The following is an 18279-nucleotide window of genomic DNA, read 5'->3' on the forward strand; positions in this document are numbered from 1 at the left end:
TGGAGTTGTGCTTGAGATATACCCAAGTGGAGATCTCAAATAGGCTAGTTGACGGTGTGAGTCTGGAGCCCTGGGCAGAAGTAAGAAGTGGAGATCTGGGTTTGCCATGTGTTTAAAGCCATAGGACCAAAGGGGCTCAGGAAGAGAGTGAGTGGAGAGAGGAGGCCCTGGGGCACGCCAGCATTGGAGAGAAGCCAGCAGAGGAGGCCAGGAGAGTGGCCTGTGGGGTGAGAGAAGCAGGACAAAGGGCATCTCTGGGGCCAAAAGAAGAAAGTGTTTTGAGAAAGAGGGAATGGTCTTCTGTGTCTGCTATTGAGAGACCGAGTAAGCTGAGGACAGAGAACTGACCTTTGGATTTAGTACATATGGGGAACTGAGGCCTAGAAAAATGTAAAGTGAGAACTAGCAGCACCCGATGAGGAAATTGAGGACCCCCAAAGGAGGGTGACTTGCCTGAGATCACACAGTGAGTTAAACAGTAGAGCTGCCACTGGAGCCCAGGCCCCTTGGTGCCCCCAAGTGTGGACTTGACCTACTTAACACCAGCCTTCTCCCTCAGGCCGCAAGCTGGACCTTCAGGCCTCAGTTTCTTGCTGGTAATTCCTCTGCAGAGGATTACCAAATACCCATTGCTGCTGCAGAAAATTCTGGAGAACACACTCCCTGATACCAGTGCCTACGCTGTCCTTCAGAGGGCTACCTCTGCCCTCCAGGATGTGGTCACCAACATCAATGAGTACAAGAGGCGCAAAGAAGTGGGTAAGGACTTGGGGCATTTAGGCGATACATTAGTGAGAATGCTTCTAGTTAACAATAAACTCACCTCAAATGGGCTTCACCAGTAAAGGGAAGACAGTCGCTTATATAACCTACAAGTCCAGAGGTAACGTGGGCTTTAAGTAGGATTTTCTGGGAGCTGGTGTCATTTCCCTATAATTCTCTTATCTCTGACCTTCACTATGTGTCACTTGCCTCTTCAAACTGGCCTCCTTCATAAGAGTAAGTGGTTATTGCTGTCCTAAGACTCACATCGGAACACCACACCTTCCAGGAGAACATGGATCCTTTTTCCGCTTAGTTATAAACACTAAATTGAAGCTTCATTCTAATAGGATTCATTTGAGTCATATGCTCACCCTGAACCAATTGCCATGGTTAGGGGAATGCCATGAACTAATTGATTGGCTTAGGCCTGGGTTGTAAGCCTTTCTTTGAACCTGTCACTGTGATAGAGGAGTGGGGATCGTGTGAATTGGCTTATAACAGTCAGCAACCACTCCCTGAACTAAAGTAAAATCATTCTTATCCAAACCACATGGCTGCTATACTAAGGAGAAGTGAATACTGGGAGGCAAAGAGTTGTGTATGTATCAGGGATGAGGGTAGGAGGAGAAAGTGGGGACATTGCTGCCTGTCAAGTTGCTAATACAGAAAGATCTGCAGTGTCACAGTGTCCTAGGTAGAGGAAAAACTTATACAACTAAAACAGTATAGTAATGATAATTTAGCTAATGTTTACTAAGGGCTAGCTATGACTTGTTTCTTTCATTTATTATTTTGTTTGATCCTTACGATAGTCCTGAGGTTGGCACTGTTAGTCCCATTTCACAGCTGGGTAAAATGAGAGCTTAAGTCATTTGCTCCATTTCCATCATCTTATGTGATCTCCCAGCAATCCTGGGAGGTGGTTGGCCTCATTTACAGAAGAGGAAACTGAGGGGCAAGAAGTCAAGCTGGCATGAACCTCTGAATTCAGTCAGTGAGGACTCTGAGCCCTGTGTTTTACCTCCAAGATTTGCCGTTCTAATGGGTGTGACCCTGATGTTTGAGAAGAGGGCCCAAGAGGTGCCCAGCTGGGATGTTAGGGACTCTTACTTTCCTGGGTCAGCTCTGGTCCCTGTGCCCTCCTTTTTCTCTTGGTGCAGCCTCCAAGTACACCAAGGTGGAGCCTCTGAGCCTCCGGGAGCGACTGGCTCGCATCAATACACACACCCTCTCCAAGAAGACCACCCGACTGAGCCAGCTGCTGAAGCAGGAGGCGGGGCTCGTTCCCAGGGTGAGCAACGGACTGGAGGAAGGGTTGCATGCCATCCATCCCAGGTGGCAAGACGGTGCGGTGGTGAGGCGGAGTCTTAGACTGCTTTCAGAGATGAGGAGACTGAGACCAGGAAGGGGCAGAGTAGGCACCCTCACTTGATTCTTTTGTTTTAAGTTTGCTAGTTTTTTAAAGATTTTTTGTTGTGGACCATTTTTAAAGTCTTTGTTTGAATTTATTTCAATATTGCTTCTTTGTTATGTCCTGGCATTTTGGCCACAAGGCATGTGGGATCTTGGCTTCCTGTTCAGTTCAGTTCAGTCGCTCAGTTGTGTCCGACTCTTTGCAAATGCATGGACTGCAGCACACCAGGCCTCCCTGTCCATCACCAACTTCCGGAGTTTACTCAAACTCATGTCCATTGAGTCAGTGATGCTTTCCAACCATCTCATCCTCTGTCATCCCCTTCTCCTCCTGCCTTCAATCTTTCCTAGCAGCAGCATCAGGGTCTTTTCAAATGTGTCAGTTCTTTGCATCAGGTGGCCAAGGATTGGAGTTTCAGCTTCAGCATCAGTCCTTCCAGTGAGTATTCAGGATTGATTTCCTTTCGGATGGACTGGTTGGATCTCTTTACTGTCCAAGGTACTCTCAAGAGTCTTCTCCAACACTAAAGTTCAAAAGCATAAATTCTTCAGTGCTCAGCTTTCTTTATAGTCCAACTCTCACATCCCTACATGACTACTGGAAACACCATAGCTTTGATTAGATGGACCTTTGTTGGCAAAGTAAAGTCTCTGCTTTTTAATATGCTGTCTAGGTTGGTCATAACTTTTCTTCCAAGGAATAAGTGTCTTTTAATTTCATGGCTGCAATCACCAAATGCAGTGATTTTGGAGCCCAAAAAATAAAGTCTGTCACTGTTTCCATTGTTTCCCCATCTATTTGCCATGAATTGATGGGACCGGATGCCATGATCTTAGTTTTCTGAATGTGGAATTTTAAGCCAACTTTTTCATTCTTCCTCTTTCACTTTCATCTAGAGGCTCTTTAGTTCTTCTTTGCTTTCTGCCATAAGGGTGGTGTCATCTGCATATCTGAGGTTATTGATATTTCTCCCGACAGTCTTGATTCCAGCTTGTGCTTCATCCAGCCCAGTGTTTCTCATGATGTACTCTGCATATAAGTTAAATAAGCAGGGTGATAATATACAGCCTTGACATACTCCTTTCCCGATTTGGAACCAATGTTTTGTTCCATGTCCAGTTCTAACTGTTGCTTCTTTACCTGCATACAGATTTCTTAGGAGGCAGGTCAAGTATTCTGGTATTCCTTTCTCTTTAAGAATTTCCCACAGTTTGTTATGATCCACACAGTCAAAGGCTTTGGCGTAGTAAATAAAGCAGAAGTAGATGTTTTTCTGGAACTCTCTTGCTTTTTTGATGACCCAACGGATGTTGGCAATTTGATCTCTGGTTCCTCTGCCTTTTCTAAATCCAGCTTGAACATCTGGAAGTTCACGGTTCAAGTACTGTTGAAGCCTGGCTTGGAGAATTTTAGCATTACTTTGCTAGCATATGAGATGAGATTCTTTGGCATTGCCTTTCTTTGGGATTGAAATGAAAACTGGCCTTTTCCAGTCCTGCGGCCACTGCTGTTTTCCAAATTTGCTGACATATTGAGTGCAGCACTTTCACAGCATCATCTTTTAGGATTTGAAGTAGCTCAGCTGGAATTCCACCACTTCCGCTAGCTTTGTTTGTAGTAATGCTTCTTAACCAGGAATCAAACCCACACCCCTGCACTGGAAGTTAATGAACAGTTCCTCCACTTGATTCTGAAGAGCCAGGGTGGGGCTTTCTCCTCTGCACCTTGTGCTGCTCTTTCTCCAGGGCCTCTTGATATAGGGGTGTGTGTGTGTGTTTTCTGTCACTCAGTTGTGTCTTTTCAACCTTATAGACTATAGCCCACCAGGCTTCTCTGTCAGTGGGATTCTCCAGGCAAGAATAATAGAATGGGTTGCCATTTCCTCCTCTGGGGGATCTTCCTGACCCAGGAATCAAACCTGAATCTCCTGTGTCTCCTGCCCTGCAGGCGGATTCTTTACCTTTTAGTCACCAGCAAAGCCCCTGGATACAGATAGGAGAGAACTTATGTCTGGGTCTGGGCAAGGAACCAGCCTTGAATAGCTACTAATAGAAACTTAGGTTGACTGAGTACTTATTCTGAACCAGGCATTAATGGTTCCACACGATTAAATGTGTAAATGTTCATATTATCTCCATGTTGCAGATGAGGAAACAGGCTCCAAGAGGGCAAAACACTTGCCTAAGGTCACACAGACAGGAAGCAAGTGAACCAGAGCTTGTGTGTCTGATTCCATGGTCTGAATACAAAACCACTAAGCCGCACTTACTGCCTCTAACCATCCCACTCAGTTTGGGGACTGGAGAAATGGCTCTGATGCGCGGGTCTGTGGAAAGGTGTGTGTGGGTGGTTCCTAGCGAGGACTTGGGACGGAGGTGTACACTACCCCACGTGGATGCTCTCGGCCCTCCTAAGCGTAACTTTACTCTCAGACGGAAGACAAGGAATTTGATGACTTAGAAGAGAGGTTCCACTGGGTGTCGCTGTGTGTGACCGAGCTGAAGAGCAACATGGCTGCTTACCTGGACAATTTGGAGGTGAGGGCCCGGTGGTAAATAATAGGGGGGCGGGGCTGGGATACCTGGGCAGGTACATAGGGCCAATTGAACAAGCCCCTGACAAAGGCACCAGCTTCAAGAACCAATTGGAAGAGATCGTAACAGTTGCTGGTTGGAGGCCAGAGAAGGGCCGTGGGCAAGCACTCCCTTAATCCAGAGGTTATCCAGCTGGGGCAACTTCTGAGCTCACTGAGTGCTCAGGGACTGGGGTTCCCACTGGACAGAGTCAGATTCACGGGAAACAGAGTCCTCTGCAAGGACCCTGCCAGGCCGGCGCTAGAGCAGGTGCTCACAGGGACCAGGCAGGTAATATTATTGACTGAAGTGTATAGGTGTATAGGCCTATTGTCTATTTATGAGACTTTTATGGTAGAGTTCAATATGTAGTAATATTTGGAGTTTGAATGACTGAATAAATGCATAAATGAATAAAATAAAATAAAATGCCCTGTCTCACGTTGTTGCTGCATGGGAGTGTGGACCCACTGCTGCCTGTTCTTCTGATTTTAAGGAAGAAGAAAACTGAAAATTGAGACCTTTAGGTAAAATCTCATGATGTGTCCACATGAGCAACTAATTAAATAAGAATCTAAATGTTATGTGGGCCCAAGAAAATACATTTCTGCAAGCCAGAATCAGCCTACAAGGACACCAGTTTGCATTCCCAACCAGCACATCACTTTCCTTGTGCCCAAATTCCCACTTCGTTCTTGTCATCGATGCTGACTCATTCCATCCACTCTGTCCCTTTTTCGTGGTTTTGTTCTCAGTCACATCCATTTGCACAGACCAGCTCAGTCAGATGATAACAGGCTCTTTGGATAATAGGATTTGGAGTGGCATTATTGGAAGTGTGTAGAAGAGAGGTCGTAGTTCTATGCTTTTCTGTGTTGGACACACCCCCTGCTTGTTCCTGCTCCATCTTGCCCCAGACTCCAAGGAAAGATAACAGCACAATGAGTGAGAAGGGGAAGGCCCTCAGGGAAAGAATGGAGGGGCCTTGAGAGGGAGAAACCAGAAGCCCCCAAGACACGTCTGGCTTTGCAGAGAATAACAGATACTTAGAAGCATTAAGGCTGCATTGCCCTGAATGCAGGATTTACATGACAGATACAGTGTTGACATGGAATCCCATAGCAAGAAATTGACTCTTTCTTTTAATCCTCAGAGTCCAGGAAAAGCCTCTTTTGCTGGCGTGTAAATAAACCAGCAGAACCAATCTCAGGCTGGAAGCCTTCAGCTGGCCATGACGCCCAGACAGAATTTAATAGCATTGTTTTCATAACAGTTATTCTTAACATGCTTATTTATGGCAATTATTACTGGCTTTCCCTTTGCTGCTGCTGCTAAGTTGCTTCAGTCGTGTCTGACTCTGTGCGACCCTGTAGATGGCAGCTCACCAGACTTCACCGTCCCTGGGATTCTCCAGGCAAGAACACTGGAGTTGGTTGCCATTTCCTTCTCCAATGCATGAAAGTGAAAAGTGAAAGTGAAGTCGCTCAGTTGTGTCCGACTCTTAGCGACCCCATGGACTGTAGCCTACCAGGCTCCTCCATCCATGGGATTTTCCAGGCCAGAGTACTGGAGTGGGGTGCCATTGCCTTCTCCCGGCTTTCCCTTTATGGAAGTATCATAAGGTGTTTTCTTTTGGCCATGCCATGCAGCTTGTGGGATCTTAGTTTCCTGACCAAGGATTGAACCCGGGCCCTTGGCAGTGAAAGCACGGACTCCTAACCACTAGACTGCCAGGGAATTCCCCATAAGGTGTTTTTGTTTGTTTGTTTGTTTTAATGCATTGATTTAAATAGGGATGCTAGGTTGATTTAAGGAAAAGTATTATTAGAACATGAGAAGCAGACATGGCAGAAAAAAAATTCACAAAGGTGATAACGAGAAGTGTGTGAATTGGAGGCAACACTGGAATAGGGAGAAAGATGTGGGCTTAGAGAAAGAACATTCTAATCATCCAAGTTGTGCAAGGATAGATTAGCTGTATGCAGACACTTGGAGGGTGTGCAGACAGCCTGGGCAACCTCTTCCGGGATGTCGTAGAGGGGCATTCAGGTGTGAAATGGTCTCAGTGGGCTCTCCTTTGACCCCCATCTAGGCTTTCCTCCGCTTCTGGCCCCAGGACTGCAATCTGGAAATCCCCGGGGGGCCTGTGGTACAGTACTGTTACCTGGCAAGAGACCTGCAGCTCCAGGCCTTCCCAGAGTTTGTGAGTGGAACTTCTCCCTTCTTTTTTTCAGTCACGTGGCAGAGTCTATAAGAATAATATTTAGAAGTGAGGCCCTTTCCTCGATGGTTACATCCATAACTGTCCTGGGTAGTCAGCAGGGTGGAGATTATTATTAGTGCATTTTCCTGATAAAAATAGTGCCAGCTAATGTTTATTGAGCCATGTTATCTGCCAAGCACTGTGCTAAAGTCTTTACATTCTTTACTCATTTAATCCTCACAACATAGCTTACAGGGTAAATACTGTTAACTCCATTCTGCAGATGAGGCTCAGAGAGGGTGACCTCCCAGGTTATTCAGATGATCAATGACAAGCTAGGATCTTAGCCCCAAGGACTATGGTTTTGATCACCATCCTATACAAAATTTTTTCAACATCTCTGCACAGTAAGCATATTAAGAAGTGACATATATTGAATACTTATTCTGTGCCTCTGCTAAGCTTGTTACATGCATTGTCCTCATTTCTCAGATGGGCACCTTGAGGCTCAGAAAAGTTAGATATCATGCTAGAGGTCACAGCTGTTCAGTGAGAATGGCACTGGAGCCTCCCTCCAAAGCACCTTCTTCCCGTGGCCACCCTCTGCCACTTCCTTCTTCAACTCCCATGCTCACCTCTTCCCACAGAAGCAGCAGCTGGAAGCCCAGGTGTGGCAGCCATTGTGCAGCCTGGCCAAAACCTTGGCAGGCCCTCAGAACCTGATCAAGAAGCGTCTGGACAAACTACTGGACTTTGAGAGGGTGGAAGAGAAGCTGTTGGAGGTGGGCAGCGTGACCTACGAGGAGGAGGCAGCCCGGCACACGTACCAGGCACTCAACTCCCTGCTAGTGGCTGAACTCCCACAGTTTAACCAGCTGGCTATGCGGTGGCTCGGCCAGATCCTCTGCACATTTGTGACTCTCCAGAGGGACCTTGCAAAGCAAGTGCTTCAGAGGGCAGAGGACAGCTTGGCCCAGGTAAGGCCTCTGGGACTGGGGTACATCTGGGAAATTGCCTGGCTGGGCCTCCTCATCCCTTCAGCTGGTTGAATGGGCTGGGGTGGAGTGAAGATGGACCTCTCAAACAGGCTACCAGGTGCCCAGGAGGAGGCCATGGGGACCTTCTGGATCTCTCTCATGCCTATTTTCCCTCCGTTAATAGAGTCAGACCATGGCAGCAAGGGTAGTATAGAACTGGGACTTTAGGCCACTTGCAGGCTCTGGGACTCAGAAACACAGGAGGCTCGCTTGGGAAAATAACAGGCTTGGGGCCATTCTCTGGAGCGTATTAGAAGCAGGTGACAAGAGACAGGGCCCCTTCTACACAGTCGGGAGTAAATGCTTCAAGCTGGTGTTCCTGCCCCTGCTACTACTTCTAGCAGCCATCTGCCTGTGAGCCCTTACTGCGCACTGGGTTTGGAACACTTTCCATATATTGTCTCACTTAATCCTCACAATAACCCCACAGAGTAGGTATTGTTATTATTCTCATTTCAAAATGAAGCCAGGACCACAGATGTTAAGCAGCTTGCCCAAGCCGTGTAGCTCATGGCTAAATTTAAATCCTGGCAGGTGAACTCTAGAGCCTGAACCACAATGCCTGACAGCCTGTTAAAAACAGCCATCTGCTGAAAGCATAAATAGGGCACAGAGAGGTTTAAACAAATCTCTAAGTGTAAACTTTGATTTTAGAATTTTGAAGACTGGGGTTGGTATAGGAAAGAACACTCAACTTTTCTTCAGTCTCTCTCTGATAGCAGCATCAGAGCTCAGTGGCCTGTGGGTCTAAGCTCTAGAGAAATGTCAGTGTTGCTCGTTCCACATGGTGCTTCCTGTGCCTCAGTGCTCCAGCTCAGCTTTCTCCATCCAGTTTATTGCATAAAAATCCCACTGAAATTTTCCACCCCCCACCCTTATCACTGTGTGATACCACTTTGACTGTGGGGATCACAACAAACTGTGGAAAATTCTTAAAGAGATGGGAATACTAGACCACCTGACCTGCCTCCTGAGAAATCTGTCAAGAAGCAACAACAGGTAAAACCGGACATGGAACAACAGACTGGTTCTAAATTGGGAAAGGAGTAAGTCAAGGCTGTATATTGTCACCCTGCTTATTTAACTTATATGCAGAATACATCATGTGAAATGCCGGGCTGGATGAAGCAGAAGCTGGAGTCAAGATTGCTGGGAGAAATATCAATAACCTCAGATATGCAGATGACACTACCCTTACGGCAGAAAGTGAAGAGGAACTGAGGAGCCTTTTGATGAAAGGGAAAGAGGAGAGTAAAAAAGCTGCCTTAAAACTCAACATTCAGAAAACTAAGATCATGGCATCTGGTTCCATCAATTCATGGCAAATAGATGGGGAAACAATGGAAACACTGACAGACTTTATTTTCTTGGACTCCAAAATCAGTGCAGATTTTGTGACTGCAGCCATTAGTTAAAAGACGAAATTAAAAGACACTTGCTCCTTGGAAGAAAAACTATGACCAACCTAGACAGCATACTAAAAAGCAGAGACATTACTTTTCCAACAAAGGTCTGTCTAGTCAAAGCTATGGTGTTTCCAGTAGTCATGTAGGGATGTGAGAGTTGGACTCTAAAGAAAGCTGAGTGCCCAAGAATTGATGCTTTTGAACTGTGGTGTTGGAGGAGACTCTTGACAGTCCCTTGGACTGCAAAGAGATCAAACAGTCCATCCTAAAGGAAATCAGCCCTGAATATTTGTTGGAAGGACTGATGCTGAAGCTGAAACTCCAGTACTTTGGCCACCTGATGCAAAGAACTGACTCACTAGAAAAGACCCCAATGCTGGGAAATATTTCAGGTAGCAGGAGAAGGGGATGACAGAGGATGAGATGGTTGGATGGCATCACTGACTTGATGAACATGAGTTTGAGCAAGCTCCATGAGTTGGTGATGGACAGGGAAGCCTGGCCTGCTGCAGTCCATGGGATCACAAAGAGTCGGACACGACTGAGCAACTGAACGCTTACCACTACCTTCCCAGCCCATAGTCTCACTCTGCGACTGCAGCCTCCCACCACTTCTGAGTATGATCACAGCCACTTTGCATAGACTCCTTCTTCAGCCTAGAATGTCCCTCCCATCTCCCCCATACCTTTCACAGTGCCTGACATGTGGTAGTGAGTGAGTGAGTGAAGTTGCTCAGTCGTGTCCGACTCTTTGCGACCCCATGGACACCAGGCTCCTCCGTCCATGGGATTTTCTGGGCACGAGTACTGGAGTGGGTTGCCATTTCCTTCTCCAGGGAATCTTCCCAAACCAGGGATATAACCCAGGTCTCCTGCATTGTAGACAGACGCTTTACCATCTGAGCCACCAGGGACATGTGATAAGACCTCCACAAATAAGGGACGAATGAATCTCTCCATGAAGCTCTCAGAATCCCCTTTCTCTAGGGGGGAGAACCCATCTCTCCATCCTCTGTACTCCAGAAGCTCTCAGGATGTGCTTCTCTTAAGCTCTTATCAGAGCCTGCATCCTGCTGGGGTGATGGATGAAGCTGTTTCCCCTCATTAAGCTTCTCTTCTTTTTGGCCCTCATAGCATTTAGTAGAGAGTCCTGTCCTCAGACACTTTTTGTTTTGTTTTTTGATGGGTACATCAACTTTTTTTTCTTCTTTTTTTTTTTTTCATTTATTTTTATTAGTTGGAGGCTAATTACTTTACAATATTTTAGTGGTTTTTGCCATACATTGACATGAATCAGCCATGGATTTACATGTGTTTCCCATCCTGATCCCCCCTCCCACCTCCCTGCCCATCCCATCCCTCTGTGTCTTCCCAGTGCACCAGCCCTGAGGACTTGTCTCATGCATCCAACCTGGGATGGTGGTCAGACACTGTTTTTGAATTAAGCCCAAACCATCTGCAAAAAGAAGCATTTCTCTTTCCTGAAGGCAGAGGGTAAATCTGATCAGATAATCTTCTCATTCTCTTCTCACCCTCTAGTCTTCCATCTGGGGCAGCCAGACCCTCTTGTATTTACACTGGGCTATGCAGGGCTAGGGAGAAGGAAATGGCAACCCATTCCAGTATTCTTGCCTGGAAAATCCCATGGACTGAGGATCCTGGTAGGCTATAGTCCATAGGATCGCAAAGAGTCAGACACGACTGAGCAACTTCACTTCACTTCATGCAGGGCTAGAGTTGACTTATTGGAAAAGACCCTGATGCTGGGAGGGATTGGGGGCAGGAGGAGAAGGGGACAACAGAGGATAAGATGGCTGGATAGCATCACCGACTCGATGGGCATGAGTTTGAGTAAACTCTGGGAGCTGGTGATGGACAGGGAGGCCTGGCGTGCTGCAATTCATGGGATCACACGACTGAGCAACTGAACTGGACTGAACTGAATGAACTGAATGCAGGCTGGGGAGTATTCTAGGATACTGTAGTGGGGAGGTCAACTTCATAAGAGCAGAAAGAGGGCATTTCTTTTTTTCTTTTTTTGACTGTGTTATGTGGCATTTGAGTTCCCCCACCAGAGATTGAACTTGTGCCCCCTGCATTGGGAGCACTGAGTCTTAACCACTGGACCACCATGGAAGTCTCAGAAAGAGGGCATTTCTTGATTGATCTTGTAATATAGAATCTTAGGGCCTGTTAATGATTGAATACAGCTTCCTGTGTCCCATGTCCCATTCTCCTGGAAAGTCCTCTGGAACCTGGGAAAGGCCCACATGGTAGAACCTCAATCTCTCTGCATCCTGGGGGCAGAGGAAAGGCCCTGGTGGTTTTGGTGACCAGCAGAGAGGACATGTCTCTGTTAGCTGTGGGGCCGTGGTCACTTCTAGACTGTCTGATGAAAATGCAAGAGTTGCCCAGCAGGGCCAAGGTCCCAGGATGGAGCATCGCTCAGAACTCCTTGGGCTCCAAACCAGCTTAGGCATAAAGAACACTTATACAATTGTATAACTGGGAGACCCAACAAACAATGTTGTTGAGGCTCTGGCTTTCACTGCATCTCCTGGCTGTTTCCCTCTCTGGGTTGGCTTTATTGTCAAGCAGGCATTTTCTGCAAGTTGGGAGAGAGTGGCTCTCAACAGCTCCAAGTGTTTGCCTTAACATCTCAGGATCTAAAAGAAGAATCACCCTGTCACTCACAGCCTTCATGTACTAAATCTGATGGGAAGATTCTGATTGGCCTTGCTCTAGTCCACTGTCCACTCCTTGACCAATCACGAGAGATAAGAAAAGGGAAGCTGTGACTGCCAGTCTTGTGTCCAGGCACCAGGAGGGACAATACCACTGGACCCCTGTAGAGGAATGCTTTCATAAAGGAAGGTGGGGCAGTACCCAGGCCAAACCAGGACAAAGACATAAAGGCCTATCCTAACAGCTGGGGCTGGAGTGTGGCTGTCAGGGTCTCCCTGACAGAGAGGTCTCCTCTCTGCCAAGGAGGGCTCTGATGACAGTGTCTGTGCTCCCCAGCTCCCCCACCACCACCTGTCTGAGCCGGCCTTCAGGAAGCTGGTGGAGGATGCACTAGGCCAGACCAGTCACCAGCTTCACTCCTTTCAAGAGAACTTCGAGAAAGTGCTGCCACCTCCCACCACACAAGTAAGTGTCCCTCCTTCCCCCTCAAAGACTGTCCAGTCCTTCACCTGCCAGTGGGGTGAGATCAGCCCCCTATTTCCTTCCTCTTTTCTTTTCCCAATTGTCCCCTGTTACCCCAGAAACACGTTGCCTTTCCCTCTCTCCTTTCTGTGACCTGGGGATGAGGGTGGGGTGGAAATCTCTCTCTCTCTCTCACACACACACACACACACACACATTCTCTTCATGGTTGATAAGTATAAAATCTGGTTAAGAAGATAACCTAAACATTTTGCTCTTAATGACATCATAACAGGCAAGTGGCATTAACACCTTGAAACCTGCAACTTCTTCAGATTTTTCAGCAAAATTAACCTTGTTTCCTTATCACTTTCTCATAGAACTTGCTTCAAATACAAGCATTCAGGATAAATAAAATGTTTGAACTAGAAGAATTTAGATTTTCTTTTTGCTATGAAAGTTTTAATTGCAAAAGACAGTGTTTCAGCTGCATTGTGGTTGACAGAACTTTGGCTGGCCAAAGGCTTTTTTGGGTGGTAAAATAGTTTTCCTCTAAAATATAATGGAAGGATATCTTGCAGTCCACTTGAAGAATTCTTCAAGAATATATAAAATAATGGAGTAGGATGGGCGGAGTGGGAAGGAGATTCAAGAGGGAGGGAATATATGTACACTTACAGCGGATACACATTGTTGTACAGCAAAAATCAACACAATATTATCAAGCAGTTATCTTCCAATTAAACATAAAGACAAAACCATAAAAAAGAATAAAATCAGCCTAATACTTTTAAAAAGATATATAAACTTTAAAAAATCTTTAAAAGAATATATAAAATATCATGTATGTTTTAGTAATTGAAGTAGCTGAAGGGCAAAGAGGCTCTCAGAGTATGATGAAACCTGGGTTTGAGAAAACTGAAACTATATTCAGTCACATGTGAGATGTGACATGAGGGTCAGGAGACAGGTCCAAGATTCCCCCAAAGGGAGGAGGGGGCCCAAGAGACATGGGGGGAACATTAAAGGAGCCCAGAAGAACTTTGCAGAGACAGGTGGCCTTTGCACCTGACCAGAGCATAGGGGATGTCAAAGAGCATCAGAGGGGTATGTGCACTTCAAGTGGGGTGGCCTCCACCTGGGAGTGAGCTGTCCCCACTTCGTTGCCCACACTGAGACGCCCAGCAGAGGACTCACTGGGGCTGTTACATGGGCTCTGCCACCCGAGGGGAGGAAGGGTGAAGGAAATCAAGACCAGAGCGGCCACTCAGATGAGCTGTGGAAACTTCTATCTTTTTCTACTTAAGACAAAATAACATTTTTTCTTATTGGAAAAACAGGCCATGGTGATTGCAGGAAAAAGAAGAGAAGATACATAAAAATAGAAAGAAATGGGAACATCTTAGTCCTGATGTGTGGCAGATCGGTAGGAAGAGAAGGAACTCCCATGACCCCAGCCCCACCCCCAGCTTCCCCATCTCTCCTCTCATGTATCCCTGCAGCACACACACAGATACACAGACACACACCTTCCTATAAATTCCTGACTTATTTGGCTACGGGTACAGATCCCAGAGGAATGGGGTCACCCCCCAGGACATGAGAGTACCAGTGCGATCTTTGCAGGCCTCCCCAGTGCCTCCAGGGAGTACTGCTGTTCTTCGCACAGGGAGGGGCAGAGACTTGAGAAAGAAGACAAACGTTTGCTACCCCATACTTGCATTAACACCACCGTTCTGAAAAAGAGCTACTGTGTCTCTACACTTTTGTTTGTGGGCCTATTTAGAAACCTGGGATTCTTTTGGTTCTTGATCCTGATTCAGGAACCTGTTGGAGGTAAGGGAGATGGCAGAGTCCATGCCCAAGTGTCCCTGACGGGCATCTCTGCCTACCTCCCTACACCTAGCACCTCTCCACCTGGAAATCACCATATAGAGTATAGTGAATATATGTCCATCCATATATATCTAGTGAGAGAGAATATATAATAAATCTATATTCAATATTTTTAGCTTCTTTGTTTTACAAAAGGGGACAATCTCCTGAGTCCCTTCTTGTTAATACTTTAGTTGGAAGCAGTGAATGAAAAAACAAAGACAGTGCCAAATTTCTAGATGCTCTGAAAATGCACTGAATCATTCTCCTTAGCTAGATGGCAATTTCCATTAAGGAAAAACTCTGTTGTCATTCACAGGGCTTACCGTGCCTTGTAAATGGTAGGGGGCTCAATAAAGGCTTGTGGACTCAAAACCCATGGAATAAAACCCTGAATTCCCTTCGTTCACCCATGTGTGAGGGGTCTACATGTGTCAGCCCTGTGCTGGCTATTTAAGATCCCAGGTGAGTAAGAGCTGGTGCTGACATGACACTTATAGTCTTGCTCACTGGTGTTGAAAGATGTGTGTAAGGCATTTTCCTGTGGGACAGCTTAGCTTAATGCTGTGGGCAGAATTTAGGGCCCAGTCCTGGAATTCTGTAGCTGGGAGATTCAGAAACTGACTTAGGATTTTAGAAATCCCAAGAAATTGAGACCAGAGAAGGATTTTAGAAGCTTCTTCTCAAATGCCTTTCTTCTGAATGCATTTCTTCTGAAATGCCTTTGGATACTAAGAGCATGTGTTTCTCATCTGATCCATCCATTTGTTGTTGAGGAGGCTGTTGCCCTGGCTGGGATGGGTCTATGGGGAGCAGAGGTGGACTTGGCCCAGGACTCCTGGCTGTCAGCATGTCGGCCAGCACTGCTGTTAGCTTTAACCCTCCAGCTCCAGCACTGTTGTCTGTCTTTCTCCCTCTCCCAGCCACTCCTTCCAGGGGCTGAACGCCAGGTGCAGGCGCTCCTGAGCAAGTATGGCCCGGGAAAGTTGTACCAGGTGACAAGCAACGTCAGCGGGGCTGGGACTCTGGACCTGACCCTGCCTCGGGGCCACATCGTAGCCCTCCTTCAAAACAAGGACACCAAAGGCAACAGCAGCCGATGGCTGGTGGACACTGGAGGTACATGGGACTTCAGGGGGCACTTCCCCGCCCTTTGGGAAAACCACCCAATGAGAGCCAGTGGGGTCTGGCTATGCAGATCCAGGCTGGGAATGAACACAGGTGAACTTGGAGGGCTTGGGGACATAGCCAGCTTAGTGTGGTGTATGAGATGCTAAAAAGAGAAGTTGTTTTATGTTGCAACATCCGTATCAAACACCTCCTATGTGCTGGGCACTGTGTAAGGAAGGCAGGGACTCACAAGGACTCTGCCTTGGGGACCTCACAAGTCACTGGTGTAGACGCAGTTCTGTGGATCACCTTGAAGAATGGCAATGCGTGGAGAAGGAACACTTGGATCCCAACTGTAGGGACAGAAGTCTGACATTGAGAATGAAGTTGATGTTATCCTGCTCCCTCTGCTCTGGTCAGGTCCCTGGGTGTGCTGCTCAGATGTGGGTGCCCCAGGAGACATCAGGGCAGGAAGCAAGGGGCACCATGAACCCAGGACGAGATGCCCCAGCATCTCCACTGAGGGGCATGTGATCCACAGATGATGGTTACACAGGACTATTGGGAGGGGATCTGCAGACAGTTTTCCCCACTTCAGATACTTTATTTTAATTTAGTATTTTAATGTTTATTAGAAAAAATATAACTAGTACAGAAACCCATGATTTTATTCATTGTTATCAATGTATAGTACAACACTTAAGTTTTGAAAAGTGAGTTTATTAAATAATTAAGATGGTACAGATCTGGCAAAAATCATAAAAAGGGAAACTCTGGACTCTAGTTGAAAAACTTGAGCTGGATGAAGATTAAAACAAGGCTCCTGCAGTCAAGAAGACCAGGTTTGGATCCCAACTCAGCACTTTACTAACTGCATGATCCTGGAGGAGTTATGGAGCCTCTCTGAGCCCTGTTGGTTCAGCAATAAAATGGAGATAACAATACTGACCTTGAGAGCTGATATGAAGACTAAGTGGTCCCGTGCAGTTGAGCACCAGGCAAGCTCTCAGAAGGTGACAGCCATTCACAGTAACAGCAGCCAGAACACCCCTGGGGTAGCTGTTACAAGAAGGGACTGGGGGCACTTGGAGAAGGGAAAGGCAATTTCTGCCTCCTGGGAAGGCAGTCCTGCAGTGAGGAGTAGCCTTGCTTGGACAGGGGACCAGAGGTGCCAGCACCAGGGAAACAGTTTTCATTCCAGTCCAAGGAAGAACTTTTTGTCTCTGCCAGAGCTGTTCCAAATGAACTGGGTTGCCTCTGTGGGGAATGAGCTCCTGTCACTGGGGCAAACAAGCAGAAGCTAGAGAGAGTGAGAGCAGGGTGGGGTGAGTGGTTTTGTGAGGTTCTGAGATGACTTTTCAAGGTCCTCTGTAGTGCTGAGAAGCTGTATTGGAGGCAGTCACATCCATGAATGGCAGTGACTTCCTCTACCACTGAAAGGGGCGATCCACAGCCAGATAACATTCTGTATGTCCTGCAGGACATCGAGGGTACGTGCCAGCTGGAAAACTGGAGGTGTACCACGTGGTCCCCAGTGAGGAGGAGCTCAGAGGGCAGGCGAGGCCTCACAGAGACTTCCAACATCAGACACCAGAGTCCACCTCAGCCCCGGTCCCCTCTGTCCCAACTGTGACCCAGGTGAGCCTAGAAGAGGGGTGGGGGCCATCTGGAGCAGGGCTTTGATTTTCCTCCTGTCAGGAGGAGTTACCACCCTGTGCAGTGGCCACACCAGTGTCCTGGCCAGGTGTGTACCTAGAGAAAGGGGACTCTCATCCCTGCCATTTCAAGAGGAGAGCTAATCCTTTACTCTCCAGTAAGCAGAACAAGTGGGATTATTTCATTCATTCATTTATTCATGCATTCATTATTCAGTATATGCCAGGCACTGTGTTAGATGAGAGATACAGTGATAAGCAGAGGTCAACTTTGGCCCTTGCCTTCCTCAAATTTATAATCTAGGAGGTAGGGGAAACAGTGATTAATAAAATAATCATATAAATGATCTCAAATTTCTATTAGTGATAGGTGCCAGAGCCTTAAGTGAGGGAGAGGATTAGGGAAGGTTTTTCTGAAAAGAATCATGCTTTTGTTCAGATTTGAAGGATGAATAGGAAGTAATTGGATAAAGGGGTGTGAATGGGAAGAACTTCCCTGAAAACATGCCCAGCAAATGCAAAGCCCAGGGCTGGGGAGGACACGGTTAGTAAGGAACTGAGTGGAGCCAGCAAGATAGGGGCAGTGAAGTGCTGTTGAAGAGGTGGGGTGGGGCCAGCCACTGGGGCCTGTGGCCTTGCCAAGGGTGTTGATCTTTCTCATAAAATGCCATGGGAAACTTGTACATGTATGTTCATCGCAGCATTATTCATAACGGCCCCTAAGTGGAAACAACCTATGTCCATCAACTGATGAAAGAATAAACAAAATCTGGCATGTCCATGCAATTTCAAATATTATACAGCCAAGAGAAAGAATGACGTTCTGACACATGCTACCACACGTAGCTCGATACAGAAGACCATGTAATGTGTGATTCTCTATTCAAAATGTGTAGGATAGGCAGTTACACTGGGACAGAAAGTAGATCAGTGGTTGTCAGGGGCTAGGGGCAAGGGGAGTGGAAAGTGACTGCTAAGCGGTCTAGGGTCTCTTTGGGATGATGAAGATGTTCTGGAATTACATAATGATGGTGGTGGCACAACCTTGAGAACATACTAAAAACTACTGAATTGTACACTTTGAAAGGGTAGAG

The 18279-nt window shown here is 46.8% G+C and overlaps 1 protein-coding gene across 4 annotated transcripts in view; it reads left to right on the top strand.

Annotated features, from left to right (window-relative positions):
• Positions 1 to 18279, top strand: part of ARHGEF37 (Rho guanine nucleotide exchange factor 37) — a 58214-nt gene that overhangs the window by 35093 nt on the left and 4842 nt on the right. For 3 of the 4 annotated variants that reach the window (XM_070465631.1, XM_070465629.1, XM_070465628.1), the window contains exons 5-12: positions 560 to 759; positions 1926 to 2056; positions 4612 to 4716; positions 6845 to 6955; positions 7603 to 7932; positions 12420 to 12548; positions 15344 to 15539; positions 17011 to 17168. In XM_070465631.1, coding sequence (XP_070321732.1) covers positions 560 to 759; positions 1926 to 2056; positions 4612 to 4716; positions 6845 to 6955; positions 7603 to 7932; positions 12420 to 12548; positions 15344 to 15539; positions 17011 to 17168 — 1360 coding nt within the window. The remainder of the gene's footprint in view (positions 1 to 559; positions 760 to 1925; positions 2057 to 4611; positions 4717 to 6844; positions 6956 to 7602; positions 7933 to 12419; positions 12549 to 15343; positions 15540 to 17010; positions 17169 to 18279) is intronic. The other variant, XM_070465630.1, reaches the window with a different exon arrangement.

This window comes from Odocoileus virginianus, chromosome 3 (assembly GCF_023699985.2).
Source record: "Odocoileus virginianus isolate 20LAN1187 ecotype Illinois chromosome 3, Ovbor_1.2, whole genome shotgun sequence".
In the NCBI taxonomy this organism is placed as follows: Eukaryota; Metazoa; Chordata; class Mammalia; order Artiodactyla; family Cervidae; genus Odocoileus; species Odocoileus virginianus.